The sequence below is a fragment of the Populus trichocarpa genome, chromosome 14 (assembly GCF_000002775.5).
Source record: "Populus trichocarpa isolate Nisqually-1 chromosome 14, P.trichocarpa_v4.1, whole genome shotgun sequence".
Lineage (NCBI taxonomy): Eukaryota > Viridiplantae > Streptophyta > Magnoliopsida > Malpighiales > Salicaceae > Populus > Populus trichocarpa.
In genome coordinates, this window is record NC_037298.2 from 7,672,206 (window position 1) to 7,688,710 (window position 16,505).

General features: G+C 33.3%; 2 protein-coding genes across 7 annotated transcripts; one reads left to right on the forward strand and one right to left on the reverse strand.

Annotated features, from left to right (window-relative positions):
* The first annotated feature begins 1,544 nt into the window (after window positions 1–1,544).
* Window positions 1,545–6,476, forward strand: LOC7495185 (uncharacterized). 6 transcript variants are annotated; one of them, XR_002977585.2, is made up of 9 exons: window positions 1,545–2,931; window positions 3,033–3,719; window positions 3,803–3,886; window positions 4,122–4,197; window positions 4,326–4,642; window positions 4,762–4,986; window positions 5,315–5,367; window positions 5,726–5,752; window positions 5,843–6,476. XR_002977585.2 is itself a non-coding variant. In XM_024584473.2 (8 exons), the coding sequence occupies exons 1-6, from the start codon at window positions 1,582–1,584 to the stop codon at window positions 4,954–4,956; spliced, it is 2,709 nt and encodes a 902-aa protein (XP_024440241.1). In that variant the 5' UTR covers window positions 1,545–1,581; the 3' UTR covers window positions 4,957–4,963; window positions 5,726–5,752; window positions 5,843–6,476. The 6 variants fall into 6 exon arrangements, 2 of the variants coding, with proteins under 2 accessions (XP_024440241.1, XP_024440242.1); XR_002977586.2 differs by having other exon boundaries at window positions 4,762–4,963; XR_002977584.2 differs by lacking the exon at window positions 5,315–5,367.
* A 2,295-nt stretch (window positions 6,477–8,771) lies between these two features.
* LOC7455395 (pto-interacting protein 1) lies at window positions 8,772–12,728 on the reverse strand. The gene is made up of 8 exons (XM_002320910.4): window positions 12,542–12,728; window positions 11,765–11,875; window positions 11,254–11,504; window positions 11,041–11,167; window positions 10,069–10,342; window positions 9,528–9,660; window positions 9,321–9,407; window positions 8,772–9,061 (listed from the first exon to the last, which is right to left on the reverse strand). Exons 2-8 carry the CDS (start codon window positions 11,847–11,849, stop codon window positions 8,930–8,932), a joined length of 1,089 nt encoding a protein of 362 aa, XP_002320946.1. The 5' UTR covers window positions 11,850–11,875; window positions 12,542–12,728; the 3' UTR covers window positions 8,772–8,929.
* Between the last annotated feature and the right edge of the window lie 3,777 nt (window positions 12,729–16,505).

The window sequence follows — 16,505 nt, forward strand, 5'->3', positions numbered from 1 at the left end:
CTTTGGGCGATTTCGCTTTGTTTTCTTCTTTCATCGCTTCTTGTTGTCAAATTAACATTTTATTTTTGTGTGTGCTCTCTTCTTATGTGTTAGGTTAAAGCTGCATACAGAAAGAAAGTATGGGAATCTCATCCTGACCTCTTTCCTCTTTATGAAAAGCCCGGTGCCGAGTCCAAGTTCAAGTTGGTAATTAAGAATTCATAGACCTTCCTTTTTTTATTTTTCTTTTTGTAAAATAATGTCATCAAGTCTTTAGTTTCTGTGCATGTGCATATCGTGCCAGGTAATCTTTGTTCTTAATTCTCTTCTTGGTTCTGACTGCTTCTTTTTTTTTTTTTTTTTTTTGCATTTCCTGCAGATTTCAGAAGTACACTTACTTGCAGACTGGTAATTCTTGTATCCTTTTGTATTATGAGATATATCGAAGAACATAAATCATGGTTTGCAAGCTCTGAAAAATGGACTAGAAAATTTAGTGGAAGTGGATGTACCTGTATTTGATATTTGAGATAGTGATTGACTTTGAAAAGAAACTTCGAGAAATACTATGTGTCATTTCATGCTGTGTTTTTCTGTCTGCCTGCTGAGACCACCTTGTTGTAGTAAATTCGCTGTTTGACTTTTTTTGTTTTAATGTTCATTGCTTGCTCTTTGGGTTCTCAACTCACTGGTTACTGTATTTTTGGTAACTAGCACAGGGTTATCTGAAAGACCCATTTTATGGTTTTGACTTTTGAGGAAGAAACACAAGTCAACTAGGTTTTGACGTACATGCAGCAGGAGACTCTGGAGAAAGGATTTACAGGGTAATAACAAGGTAATTTATTCTATTACTGAATTTCTTTCCTATTTTCTTGCTGCATGCTATTCATGAAGCTCAGAAGTCAGAATTGCCTATTCTATCTTCTTTTGCTTTTTTTTTTTTTTTTCTGTAGATGTAGCTGGTGTTGGTATTTTAGCAAGTGTCATATTTTCTCTGTTGAAGTACTGTCATTGGAAAGACTTTATCTTTCACATGGAATTCTATACAAATCTGGCAGAATATGTGAAATTTTCGTTGTTGGTGTTAAGGATTTTGTTTTAGTTTGTTTTAAGACTGAAATTCATGTCAAGTTGAAGTCCCTAATTTGTGTTCCACCACCAGATTCATCACCCATTTGGTTAGCCTAGCTTGTCTCTGGGATAATAATTTGTTCAGCCATGCTCATTTTATCTTAGCCGGATCTTTTTTTCCTCATCCTTTTTAATGTTACAAAAAGACCAGTGATAATATGGAGGGTTTTACAGATTTGCACATCCTTTTTCAACATTTGCCAGTAAACTAGAAGTACCAATCCCATGAGCATATCAGGAGATGATTTTATTATAGTGTATATCTCTTTTGTTGCAATATTATTGTTTCTGAGTTGGGAATGCTCCTTTCTCTGGTGCTTCCCCCCCCTCCAAGTAAATCTTCAGTTGCTCAACAATTTAAATTGCTGGTAATAAATGTTTCATTTCTTATAGCTGTTTGTTTATTTTAATGCTTCTTTGAATATAACAGTCAAGGATATAAGCTGCTGCTGCAGTGCTGATTGCCAAATGTTTGAAGAAATGGCTCCACTTCGGTCCTCAGGATATATTGATCCTGGATGGGAGCATGGCATTGCTCAAGATGAAAGAAAGAAGAAGGTCAAATGCAACTACTGTGGGAAAATAGTCAGTGGTGGAATATTCAGGTTGAAGCAACATTTAGCTAGAATGTCTGGTGAAGTTACTCACTGTGTTAAGGTTCCTGAGGAAGTATGCTTCAATATGAGAAAAAACCTGGAAGGATGCCGTTCAGGTCGAAAACGAAGGCAAACTGAATATGAACAGGCACCTTTAGCTTTCCACTCTAATGAATATGATGACATGGAAGAAGCTTCTTGTAGTTACAAACAAAAAGGCAAAAGGGTGGTGGGTGACAAGAACTTGGTTATAAGGTTTGCTTCTCTTCGATCCTTAGGATATGTGGACCCGGGCTGGGAACACTGTGTTGCTCAAGATGAAAAGAAGAAAAGGGTGAAGTGCAACTACTGTGAAAAAATTATTAGTGGAGGCATAAACCGATTTAAACAACATCTGGCTAGGATCCCTGGGGAAGTTGCCTACTGTGACAAGGCACCTGAGGAAGTGTACCTTAGAATCAAGGAGAACATGAAATGGCACCGTACTGGAAGAAGGAATCGGAAACTTGAATCTAAAGATATATCCACTTTCTATACCAACTCAGACAATGAGGATGAAGAGGAGGAACATGAGGGAGGGTTGTTGCAATATTCAAGTAAAGATTTGCTGGTCATTGATGATAAATTTTCTGACAATGACATCAGAAATAACATCAAGGGGAGGTCCCCTGGTAGCAGCAGCAATGGTGCTGAACCACCAATGAAAAGATCAAGATTGGATTCAGTGTTTTTGAAGTCTCTTAAAAGCCAAACATCATCACACTACAGGCAAACAAAAGCAAAGATGGGTTTTGAGAAGAAAGCTCGAAAGGAAGTGATCTCTGCCATCTGCAAATTCTTTTATCATGCAGGATTGCCTTCAAATGCAGCAAATTCCCCATATTTCCACAAAATGCTGGAGTTGGTTGGCCAGTATGGGCCAGGTCTGCAAGGTCCTTCCAGCCGACTGATATCTGGTCGATTTCTTCAGGATGAGATCACTACCATTAAAGAGTATCAAGAAGAATTTAAGGCATCTTGGATGATTACTGGTTGTTCTATTGTGGCTGATAGTTGGAATGATCTCCAGGGTAGGACATCAATAAACCTTTTGGTCTGTTGTCCCCGAGGTGTATATTTTGTTTCTTCTGTTGATGCCACTGATATAATAGAAGATGCCGCCAGCCTTTTCAAGTTGTTGGACAAGGTGGTGGAAGAGATTGGTGAGGAAAATGTTGTTCAGGTAGTTAAACATCTCTTTCTAATATTTCCCTTGTTGCACTGTTTCAAATGTACTCATAAATGGATGCCTAATTAGCTGTTTTCTTCTTGCTTCCATCACAGGTAATCACTAAGAACACTGCCAGTTTTAAGGCCGCTGGGAAGATGCTAGAAGAGAAAAGGAGAAATTTATTTTGGACACCATGTGCTATCCATTGCATTGATCAAATGGTAGAGGATTTTTTGAATATAAAATGGGTAGGAGAGTGCGTAGATAAAGCTAAAAGAGTTACAAGGTTCATTTACAACAATACTTGGTTGTTGAATTATATGAAGAAAGAGTTCACAAAGGGACAGGAACTTCTCAGGCCAACTGTTACTAAATATGGCACTACATTCTTCACTTTACAAAGTTTTTTGGACCAAAGGGTGGGTCTTAAGAGAATGTTCCAATCAAATAAATGGATATCCTCTCGATTTACCAAATCAGATGATGGTAGAGAAGTCGAAAAAATTGTCTTAAATTCCACATTCTGGAAGAAGATACAGTATGTGATAAAATCTTTAGAACCAGTTGCACTTGTTCTTCAGAAGATAGATAGTGATGAAACCCAATCAATAGCACATATATATAATGACATGTGTAGAGCTAAACATGCAATTAAAGCTATTCATGGGGATGATGCACGAAAATATGGACCTTTCTGGAGCGTGATAGAAAACCAATGGAGCTCCTTGTTTCACCACCCTCTTTATGTGGCTACTTACTTTCTTAATCCATCTTACCGCTATCGTCCTGATTTCCTATTGGTATGAGCTATGTTAACTACATCCCTTTTAGTTTTAAGCTTATTGCCATTCCATCTTGTCCTTATTTCATTTATTTGTCATAGAATCCTGAGGTTATTCGTGGCCTAAATGAATGCATTGTTCGATTAGAAGCTGACACCGGGAAAAGAGTTTCTGCATCCATGCAGGTAATGTGCCTTTTTTTTTTTTTTTGGCTGTTGTTGTATCATTTTTTAGGACTGGACTAATGTTAGAGCTATATTTGTTTAGTTACTTGGTGTCTGAAGGTTGGGCTTCCGTTAATTTGTGCTGCATTAAATGATGCCAGAAAATGCAGCCAAAACTGTTTTTTTCATTTTCATCAATTTTAGTTTTATTATGTATTCTTAATTTTGTTGATCTTCTGTTGTGTGACCCAAGCAGATACCTGATTTTGTGTCTGCCAAAGCGGATTTTGGAACTGATTTGGCTATAAGTACTAGAATGGAGCTCAATCCAGGTAATGTTGGCTGAGATGCCGTGCATCTTAATTAAGCATAAATTGAATTCTCTAGTGTGATTTCTCTTGTTTTATTATGCAAAATCAAGGAGTGATCTAAACGCATACACTTGTCAATTTCTTATTAGCTGCATGGTGGCAGCAACATGGGATAAATTGCTTGGAGCTTCAACGAATTGCCATTCGCATGCTAAGCCAGACATGCTCATCTCTTGTATGTGAACACACGTGGAGTATATATGATCAAGTTCATAGTAAAAGGCATAGTAGTGTGTCTAGGAAGAGATGGAATGAGCTTACCTATGTCCATTACAATTTGCGACTAAGAGAACGACAACAAGGAAGAAAGCCTGGTGATGTGATCTCATTTGACAACTTAATTACAGAAAACATACTGGATGACTGGCTTGTGGAGTCAGACAAACAACCCATGCAAGAAGACGAGGTACCTCGAATTATATCTACTTTTTCTCCAAAAAATCTTCTTTTTCTTTTATTTTGCACACTGCCTTGATTATTCACGGAGTGCTTGAGAACTTGCTGAAACCTCTCATCCTGTTTTAGGAGATCCTTTATAATGAGATGGAACAATTTGATGGAGACGTAATGGATGAGAATGACCATCAAGAAAAGAGACCTGCAGATATGGTGACATTGGCAGGGGGGGTACTTGAGCCTTTGGATGTTATTCCTGCTGCCGGAGGAGTTACCACAGAAGATGACGGTCTTGATTTTCTTGATGATGATTTGACAGATTAGTTAATATGTATGTGGCTCATCAAACCTGGAGTAAGCAGTGAGATACACATTTAATAGTTTGATAACAAAGTGAATCGGTATCATCATAGACCAATGTTTTGTCATATTGTATTTTGTTAGGCGTTGTGTGATTGTTAAGGTCTTCATAGAGTCCTAATTGATGCGGTCTCATTTCCAGGTTGTCTTCCCCTATGCTGATTTCTATCTTTTATTTCTTCCTCACAATAGCTGATCCGCCTATGTAACCTGTTTTTATTGTCTCCATCGTTCAATCAAATTGGTTTGTTTGATTTGTTTTTTTAACTCTTATTTGCTTGGTAAGTATGTTCTGAATTTGGTATTTTGATGTTGTTGACAGTATAGGTCCACTTGTCAATGATGCACTTCTGCCTATTCTCATTTGACATGCACGTATTTTTTTAACTCTTATTCTTTTGTTTATTTTAGTAATATGAGTGAATGCCTCTCGTATTAAAACTACAGATTCATATTGATGGTTGGGGGTCTAGTTCCTGAAAAAACATTTACCCAAACATTGGAAATGAAATTCCATTTGCTTTAAAAATCAAATGAATGCCCTCGAGTTTTTTTGTTGGGGATCATTCAGTTAGAGTGTCTTATTGGACCATGCCCTTCGGATGAGTTTGCAAACCACAATTCATGCTTTAATAGCCTTGTTCCGAAGATTATGAAGCGGTTGATTAGCTAAACAGCTGACAACCAATGAGACTGGGTTGTTATTAAGAGTTTCATTTTATGGCTACCGCAGGTGCAGAAGGAGAAGGTTCAGCTTCAGGTAACTTTGCTTTTAAACTTACTTGCAAGTTCGTTTTCTTTCCTTCTCTTTTTAATTATTCCTCTATCAAACATGATCTGTCTTGTTTAGCTACCTATGCTCGAGTTGTGAAGACTGGAGTGCCAAGAGCACATGGTGGAAGAAGTAATCGTGCTCTGATTCAGATCCCTTTTTTTTTACTCCGGGAACAGCTGGACTGGGGAGGTTAAATGCCACCTCGTGATTACCAGTGTCAACCCAAAGGATTGCCAATTTTCTAGCCAGAAGCTTTATGTCTGGAGTATGTGGTCACATCAAAATCTTTGATTGTTTTGCTTCTCAGGGCTCACGAAAAGCAGAGCGAGGTCCCATGCATGGCCAAGACTAGAATTCCAGGAAGTAGTGTATCATTGATCATTTGACCAGTAATACAAAATAAAGGAGGAGAAACCGAAACGAAGCTCAACTCGGATAAAGGAACAATGAAAAGTATCCTTGAACACGGATTCCCAATGCTCCATAGGATTATGATTTATGATTACAAATAATTCCAGGTAAAAAGACAATGTTTTCAGCGACATGTGTTTCGCTGAAGTGTATATTTACGAAGTACTGTTCAATATGAACCGACTCAGTGCTCACCAAGATCAGCAAGCCTTATTCAGACTTTATATTCGAATAGTCTCAATTACAAAGATACTCAAGCTTTAATTTAGATATAAATGTGACGAAGTTCCTTCAAATACATGTTGATGTACAAGACATTGTTTTCTGCTAAGCTATGGTAAATCTATTTATTACTCAATTTTATAATAAAACGAAATTGTAAGAAAAACAAAATTAAAGACATTTGGGAGAATGTTGGCAAAGTTAAGGGCCAAGGAGCTATTCAAAAATAGAGTAAAACTCTAATTTTCTTGAAAAACTAGTCAAAAAGATAACCTAAATTACTGTTAATCTAGCCTTTTCTTATTTCCCTCGACAAAAGCAACCCTCCTCTCTCATTAACCATCACACACACCTTCTCTCTCTAAAAAAAACTTATCAATAGTTATTTCTTTAGCCTTAAAATACAAAAAAAAAAAACAAATAACATATAAATATTTTCTCATCTTAATTGCATAATAAAATTATTAAAATATTCTTTGAAGAAAAAAAAAACATTAAACATGGCATCAAGGGGTATTTTTTATTTTCACAATGGTTTTTATTATTATTATAATTTAACTCGAGGGACAATTTGGTATTTAATTAAATATAAAAAATAATAAACAATTAAAATACATGGTAAAACGATGAAAATAGCATTAAAATCAAACACAAATTAAGCATGAGGTTAAGGGGAGTTTTTTATTTTTCATAATAGTTTTTTTTAATTAGAAAGTCAGCTTAAAAATACTTTAGTATTTAGCTAAATAAAAACAAAAACAAAAAACCGCTCGCGTGTGGCACATCCAGCGGCGGGTGTGGCACCTCCAATCGTCCAAAAATGTCCTTCCATCATATTTTGTTCTTGTTGGTGTAGCGCGTTTAGCCAGTAGGCTTTTTTTTCTCCTTTTTCTCTTTCCTCCCTTAAAAATTAAAGCCTAGCCTCTTGATTGTTGGTATTTCAACTTCAATTCTTGTTCTTTTGATTTATCATTTTTGGTCTTGTAAAAGTTTTATTTGTTTTTAATTTCATCCTTAAATCATAATTTATCAAATATTATATTTTCTGATTTAGTCCTTATTTTTTGGATTTCTAATTTGTTACCCTAGCCTTTTTGTAAAAGTTTTATTGTTTTTATTTCATCTTTCAATTCAAATTGATAGTATTATGTTTTCTAATTTGATCCTTATTTTTTTTAATCTTGTTTTTTTTCTTGGCTATTTTGTAAAAGTTATTATTCTTTTTAATTTCACCATTTAATTACAATATTTTTTTTATTTTTATGTCAATTTTGATCCTTATTTTTATTTGTTTTTGTCATTTTACTAAATTGATTTTTTTTTTCAATTTTACATTTCAATTAAATATAAAATTTAATTTGTACTTTAATTTTAATCCTCATTTTTTTAATTGTTATTTTTTAAAAATCTTTTTGTATAATTAAAATTTTTTTTTTCAATTTTATCTTTCCATGATTGATTAAGAATTGGACTTCATAGTTTATTCATATTAAGTGCTCTAGGTCACGACTCGGATCACGAGTTTGAAAAATTAACACGGTTTTTTTATAAAAAAAACTTTATAATTATCTTTATTTTTAATAGGATATCTCAAGTTGACTCAATTCTAATTAATATGATTCCAAATTTGTCATAACCAGTTTTTTATCCTTTTCTTACCCAATTTTCAGTACCTGAACATCATTTTATACATTAAAAAAAAAAATTCCAACCCCACTGCTAAACGCAAGCACCAAAGCTTGTGTGTCACTATTCTCTACTCTCCACTTTCATTGGGATATTTTCGGTAAAACCACCTTTTTGAACTCCAAAGTTTCTGTGGCAAATAATTCTCTTGTTTTTCATGGTAAATCCCATTTTTACTTGAGGAGGTACAACAGTAGCTGTATTTCCTGAAGCAGCGATGCCCGTGGTCTCTGCTGAGACTAAATTATGGGTACCCAGTTTCTACACCCACTTTCTGTTTATTTCCGAGCCTGTCCTCAACCATTTCTTCCGACATATAGACCCGTCATAAAATAGAAGGGGAAAAGGTGAGTAAGAAAAGGAGATGCCCATATAATGAAAACCCAGAAACATCAAGGCTCAGACAACTCAGCCCGTATGGAGTCAAAATACAAATTAAACCTAGCCCAAATAACTTCAATTGTTTTGACTTCTGCCGAGGCATATTTTTCACGTAAACAATCTCATTTACAAGCTGGATAAGAATATCCTCTTACTTCACCTCTGAGAGATGGTATAAAAAAAAGGAACTAGTAAACATGTAACAACTTTAAGAGTAAGAGAGGATATAATATGACTAACTGGGAAAGCAAAAATAAAAAAGAAAGGAGGTAAAATCATATGACAAGATGGGCAGCTTCACACATAAAAAAAAATCAAATGCATGTCAAATAATGGGAGCACAGGGAAAGGTGTCCAAATGTTTTGCTACATACGCAAGTAACAAAACCTTGATATATTACGCTTGCATATGGATGCGCGCTTTTACATGCACTATCATACACTGAGGCTGTGGAGAAAGAATTACATGCCTACTGATTCTCCAGCAGGTCCTGGCCGGGCATTTAGCAGGGGCTGGAGGGCTTTAACCACAATGCTCATGTTTGGCCGGAAATCAGCTTCGTATTGCACACACAAGGCAGCAACAGCAGCCATCTGTAATGAAGACACAGAGAGTTTAAAGGTAGCACTTATAGACACCTGAGTCCAGCACCTTATATATGCCGTGAAGAATTCCACCTCATGAAGGCCACATGAATCACGTAGCAATGCAAAGCCCCATTTGAATAGGATGCGAATAGTTTCTCATGGCAGTTTTGGAGACAATTGAACAAATTGACGAGCTGATTTTTAAATTATAGAAGTGTCTTTTTATTTGATTCACAAAGTAATTTTAGAAGGGTGAAGTAAATACCTTTGCAACTGCCTTGAGTGGGCACTCTCCTTGTAATCTTGCATCAACACACTGCTTAACCTTGTCCTCACTGAGTTTTGGTGTAGCCTGACACATGAAAAAACTCAGTAGTCAGCCAGGATGAAGAGAAGAAGAAACATACAGGTTTCAAAAGCTTGGAAGTAGAGAATAAGTGCTAGCCAAGAGACAACAAATAGTGATTGGTACCCATGTCACTAGACTCTGCTGTCCACGTGGTAAAGTGTGATCAACAGGTTTCCTCCCAGTCAGAAGCTCAAGCAGGACAACACCAAAACTGTACACATCACTCTTTGCATTCAATTGTCCAGTCATTGCATATCTGCCAACCACAAAGATGGTCAATGCACAGCAATCAAGCCTTGCGCTCTCACATCAAGATTTTGAAAGCGGGTTATCTTAGCAAATAAACTAATGTTTAAGTTGATAGCAGGGAAGGACACGAGGAAATCAAATTGTAACTACAATTTACAAGCTTTCAACTAAGCACAGTTATCAGAAACATACAAGTTTTTTTTTTCTTTTTCTAGCAAGCAATGGAGCATTACTCAATTTTAAGTTCCAAAAGGGATACTAAATCATCAAGTAAAAATCTCTGATAGGGATCTAATAAGCAGCTTGGTCCTTTAGGTTCCTCATAACCACATATTAGAATACCAAAACAGCTTTTGACATGGTAAAACAAAGATGCGAAAATAACATAACCATAAATAATCAACCACTAGCTTACTCGGGAGCATGATAACCAAATGTTCCCAGAACTCGAGTGGAATGAAGACGTGCTGCCATATCAGGAGCTTGATTTGACAAATCAAAGTCGGCAATTTTTGCAACATCATCATCGAAAATAAGAACATTGCTGGACTTAATGTCACGATGAATGATGCGAGGATCAGCCTTCTCATGCAAGTATTCAAGCCCTTTTGCAGCACCAACAGCAATTTTTACACGCTGTGGCCATGTAAGGACAGGACCAGGTTGTGCTCCTTTAACACCTTTCCTCCCTGATTAACGTTGACAACTAAAACATTAATCATGCAAGTAATATGAGCCAGTATTTTGTTTTTAGAGCCAAAGAATAAATGTGAGTGTTTGCACTTTTATAAAAGCATAGCAAATAATAACCAATTTCGATGTAAGAGCCAAAGAATACATGTGACTATGTGAGTATTTGAAATCTTATAAAAGCATTGTAAACACTCAACTCCAAGGTAGAAATACTTTCGTTAAAAATCATTTAATGTTGGTGTTTTGACATCTATTAAAATTTCAAGCAAGCAAATGCTGATGGATTTCCACTGGACCCTTTTTTTAATAGCCAAGGTTTTTATTGCTAGGTTTTGAAACCAGGAACATTTGCAATGCAATATGCGTCTACCACCCAAAGATTTTTTAGGCATGCAAAATCAAATGAAAACAAGTTCACATGGCTAAAGAGTCCATCCATATCAAAAAAAGATGCCATGTCATATGATTTTGCAATGATAAATGGTAGCTCTTTTCTCTGATTACATAGAACAGCACTCAAAAAGAATGAGAACCATGATCAATTATGGATTCTAAAGGGATTAAAAAATCCTCCAGCTCTAAGCATATAAAACAGGTCAGTATCAGAAAAAAGTTGAAGTATTTGCACAAATGAAATGCACTATTAAACTTTCATATCAGAAGAATTGACACTGAAAGGCTTGATAAAAAATACCATGAAGAATATCATGAAGAGATCCGTTAGAAGCAAATTCATATGCGAGTACGCGGGAACCTCCATCTACACAATACCCAAGCAATTGTACGAAATTTTCATGCTTCAACCTTGAAACCATGGAGACCTGTTGAAGTCATACAAACATTTGATATGTAACTCCAAAGTTATAATTGAAATGGAAGATGCAACAATGTGGGATTTCAAAGAAACCTGGGCTAAGAATTCATCATCAGGTTGTTTGCTGGCATCTAATTTTTTTATTGCTGCAGCCTGCTCACTTTTAAGAACACCATAATATACTCTTCCATATGATCCTTCTCCTATCAAAGAATCTGTCCCAAAGTTAACTGTAACTTCCTTTAGTTCATCCACTGATATTGCAGGGACTTCAATAGGCTGGATTTTAACAGCCTGAGGTCCCCTGGGAGCTGTTTCTGATGCATGATAATTTCCGACATGGCCTGCTTGGTCAAATTCAAATCAGTAAATAGAATCAATAATGATACCTGAATTCAAAAATGAAAGAGCAAACTTCTCACTAAAACAATTTATAAAAAAGGAACAAAATGCACATTTATTAATTGAAACCATACAGAGTGTTTTACACCATAAAAATCTTTCAAAGTTCATTCAGCAAATTCAAATTGATAAAGGTATCCATTAAATTGAAATAAATTACTCTTGCTACAACACTTCTAACTTATTGGCAGGCAGATATTACCTGCTGAGCTTTTAACTGCATATGGACCTCCATTGTCAGCAGCTTTCTGGACGTCATCTTCTTCACAACAACCGAAGCAGCTCATGATTCAAAACCTTTATAAATCCCACTCTGCGGCACCAACGATCATCAAAAAATACACAGAAACAAATAAAAATGGAACAGTAAATAGATCAGAAGAGCTAACGTGTACATGGTTATCATCACACAAATAATATGCTCAAAACAATAAGATTCCACTTGTATTTAAACCATGTCATGAGAAATGAGTTAATTCAAATTAAAACACATTTTAGATACCATGGGAACGAATTAACACAAGCGCATAAGATTGTCATCCACACTCCACAAAAACTGATCAAGTATTCTCTACAAAGGAGATCAATTTGGATTTAAAAATAAAAAAATAAATTAAAAGCAAGTGGGTATACCATGAAATTACTGGAATTCCACAATTCCCAGTTTCTCCAACTTTTCAACAAAAAAAAACCTCAGAATAATTTTCGTAATTGAAACTGGCATATGAAACAGAGGTAACTGACTGTACTCCGAAAGTGCATAAAAATCCTTACATCAAATACTAATATTTACTACATAGTACCTAAAACAAAAAATATATATATATAAGATTAGAAGAATATTCAAGACATTCTTGAATTCAAGGTTTCGATTTACAAACAGAAAATGACCGGCAGATTAATCGCATGCAAACTCTAGTAATTAAGCATGATGAAAAAGAAATGAAAATTAAAAAAGGCTGAGCAGATGGATCCTTACAAATAACTGACGATTACTATGATTGATCGGTGAGTACAGAGAGAGTGTGTAGGAGAGCAGGAGGATCTGAGAGGTGGAAGCCGGCTGGTGCGCAGGATAAGGCGAGATTGAGTGAGGAAAGAGAGAATTTTTCCTTTTTTACTTTGTTAGATTGAGTTCAAGTTGATACAGGAAAATTGCAAATTAATTAATAGATTTTTATTATTATTATTATAGTAATCTTGGTTTACTTGTTTATGTTGGTCAGCTAGCTAGCCAGACTTGACTTTGGTGTTTCGCATTGAAATTAACTTCTTTTTTTTATGCTGCTTTTTATTACGTGTTTTGAGTACAAAGAGTTTTGCATTACGGTCTTTTTTCTTATTGACATGGTTTTTAATATATTTTTTTCGTTTTTATTTTCTTATCAAATTACACTATTTCCATGATTTTTTTAAGCTATGTTATTTTTTCATTTAAAAAAAATATGCTAATTTAAAAAAAAAATCATCTGAATCTAATTTGATAGTGAGAGTAACGCCCGAATTTTTTAATATAATTTGCACATTTTTAAAATTAATATTTAAATTGCTAATCAAGATTTATTTTCTAATTTAATAGTGTAAGTAACGCCATGAACTTCTTTTAATATAATTTTCACATTTTTAAAATTAATGTTTGAGTTGCTAATCAAGATTTATTTTTTATTTTCTAAAAAAAACAGTTATAAAAAAATACAGAATCTATATGAGCAACCAAATTATAATTAAAGATATGTTCAAATTTTTAATTAGTCTTTATATTTTTTTTATTGTATAATTAGGTTTTAAAAAAAAAGTATTGAACTTAATGGAGTCCGCAACACGGTTCACGAGTTTAACAAGTTGATTCAGATCAATCTAATACATCACCACGTTAATGTTGAAAAAAATGTCATTTTGTAATTTTTTTATGTTTTTTTGGACTTATTTTCTTTTTCGATTTCATTATTCGACATTATTTTTTTTTAATGGGATTTGTGATTTTCTTTGCTTTCTTTTCTATTAGATTATCTCGATCTCGTAATCTAAGCTGTGGGTTCAGAGGGTTAACACGAGTTAGCTCGGGCCTTTTTATGAGGTTGTTTTTTTCATTTAATATTTTTATGGTCTTGTCCTTCAAAATTTTGTCCTCTTTGAAATTAATCCTCATTGTTTTTCATGTTTTGGCTTTTTTGGGTTATCTTCGTTAACATGATCCGAGTCATGGTTGTTTTACATAGTTTGGATTTATTTTTTTAGATATTTTTTGTTTGTTGATTTTATTTTTGATTTCGGGATGTTTGTTTTAAATTGCTATAATATCATAGAAAGTAAATCAAAATAAATTATGAATACTAATTTAAAATCAACCAAATATTGAAAGATAAAATAAATAAAAAATGACAAAAATAACTTAATTGAAAGAAACAAAAATGAAAGATAGTATTTTTTAAAGAAAAAATAAAATTATTTAGCATTGTTATTAAACTCAAACTAATAAATCAACTTTGAAAACTTTTTACTTGACTCTTTACATTGCTTTGGTTTAAAATCATCCCACATGGGAGTTGACTCTTGGTGACTCACATTTGTTTATTAAAATAATTTTTTGTATTCGATCAAATAAAAATATAAATAAACACACATTAATTGATTGAATAAAATAAAAGAGAAAAAATATTATCTTCAAATGATTTTTTTCTCCTCTCCAAAACAAAGTTTATCTATACAAAAGATAAAAAAAATATAGATGAATAAAAAAAACCTTTTCAAAAATTAAATGCATAACAAAAAAATAATTATCATTTAAAAGAGGCTCCCTAAACCAAATAAAAAAGAGAAAATAGATATTAATCTAAATACAAATAAAGTAAAAAAATTAAAATATATATATTAAAAAAATTAATTGAAAAAAAAATAAAAAAGACCAACCCGCCTGGCTTATTTCTTCAAGGCGACTGAGCCCTTATGTTTTTTTTTATTGCATTTGGGGTGGGTAACTTGTCATCTGTCCCAATTTAAAAAAAAAAAACAATTAAACAACACGTCATCTAATTTATTTTTTTACCCAAAAACTTTTTTTTTGCTCATTTTCTAACGAAAATACCTTAAAAACCGTAATAAACTTATCTATGACCTCAAAAAACAAAACAAAAAAACCCAAACACCATAATCAACTCGAAATAAAAAAAATCAAACCGAGTTTAGATTTGTTTTTTCAAGGACTTTCAAGGCAAACAAACACTTAATATGAATTCTCTTTATCAGATGAAACTATTTGACATAAATATCTACCGTTTTGGTGATTTAAATCGATGTCAATATCATTTTTCTCTCTCTATCACCAGAATCCAGTGATTTCTCTCTTTCTTCTTTCTCTAGTTAGGAACTGAAAAATAACAAAAATAAATTTTTTTACCAAAATTGAACTTGAAAAATATTGAGGTACCAAAATTATATAATTTGTGTTATTTTTGAAGTTCGATAATTAAAGTATATTTGTTGCTAAAACTTATGGTACATCATTCATATTTGATATCTTTTTTATTTTAGTTTATCTTCTTTCAACCCCCTATTTTCTTAAGAAATCACAATTAATTAATCTTTAGTTAGGATAAAATCACTGAAAAAAACTTTGACGATAAAAATAAATTTTTAACAAATACAGTGTATCCATAATGATTTATATGTTCGTAAACAGTACTTGCCTCTATAATAATAATAATAAAAAAAACCCACTCTTTTTAAGCTATAATATAATATTAATGAAAAGCAAACAATATACAGGGTGCACCGATTGGTCGGATTCGTGGGCTCATGTGCCCACTCCAACCCATAACCCAATCATAAGTAGTGCCGAATTATTATTAATAATTATATTGAATATGATCAAACAGTTCACTTGTTCAGGTTCCTATTGCAATAATAATCACTCGGTGAAGAGCTCACGTGAAACGAAAACAGAGATCGGTTATCGAAGCAAGAATCCAACACGAAACAAACAACAGACAGGAATCAATTCTAAGCACTTGAATGAGTTTACAACTATCAACATGTTCGTGAAATTGTATGACATGACAGGTATTGGGAGTTTGGACTTATATGTTAAACTCCAGATTAATCAATACCGCTAACATTGCTGTGGATTCTATGTTCTTCTAACGAGTTTCAGAATAGTTAGGTTGGATTAATTTTTTAAAATATATAAAAAATAATTTAGACATTATTAATGTTTTCCTTATAAGAATTAAAAAATAAATTATGTGGGGATTAACTCGATATGATTTAGAACTTGATAAATTCAAAAATAACTTGTATGATGGGTAAAAATATAATTTGATAAAAAAATTCAAGGCGACATTCATATTTTTTTATATATAGATATGATAACATATTGGATCGAATTGAATCAATCTGGGTTAATCGGTCAAATTCATCTCTTAGATCATAAGACCATGTTAACCCAATATAAAGTATATAGAAACAAATTATGAAGTTGAATTCCAATCAATATGATGTTAAATAATGAAATTAAATAAAAATAACAAAAAATAACCCAAGTAAAACTACCAAATCCACAATCCAAGTCATGGTATTAGAATAACCCTATAGAAAGTAAATCGAAAAAAATTATGAAGCTTAATTTTCAATCAACCCAATGTTAAATGATGAAATTAAAAAAAAATCTATTAAAAAAAGACACAAATAAAATGACCATAGTCAACCTGGGTTAACTCGTCAAACTCTTAATCTAAGTCATGATACTGAGATAACTCATAGAAAGCAAAGCAAAAAATAACATGAGTCAACTCAGGTTAATATGCCAAACTCGCGACTAGGTCATGAAACTGAAATAACCTCATAAAAAACAAATCAAAACAAATCATGAAGTCAAATTTACAATCAATCTAATATAGAAGGATAAAATTAGAAAAAGAAATCAATATAAAAAAGAACACAATAAA

Bases quoted from the DNA above. Each gene is read 5' to 3' on its own strand.
- LOC7495185 (XM_024584473.2), top strand. From the start codon at position 1,582: ATGTTTGAAGAAATGGCTCCACTTCGGTCCTCAGGATATATTGATCCT. The intron at 3,720-3,802 runs GTATGAGCTATG...TATTTGTCATAG, and splicing joins ATCGTCCTGATTTCCTATTG to AATCCTGAGGTTATTCGTGG. The intron at 3,887-4,121 runs GTAATGTGCCTT...TGACCCAAGCAG, and splicing joins GAGTTTCTGCATCCATGCAG to ATACCTGATTTTGTGTCTGC.
- LOC7455395 (XM_002320910.4), bottom strand. From the start codon at position 11,849: ATGAGCTGCTTCGGTTGTTGTGAAGAAGATGACGTCCAGAAAGCTGCT. The intron at 11,505-11,764 runs GTAATATCTGCC...TTGACCAAGCAG, and splicing joins TGCAGTTAAAAGCTCAGCAG to GCCATGTCGGAAATTATCAT. The intron at 9,062-9,320 runs GTATTTACTTCA...TCTTCATTACAG, and splicing joins CACTCAAGGCAGTTGCAAAG to ATGGCTGCTGTTGCTGCCTT.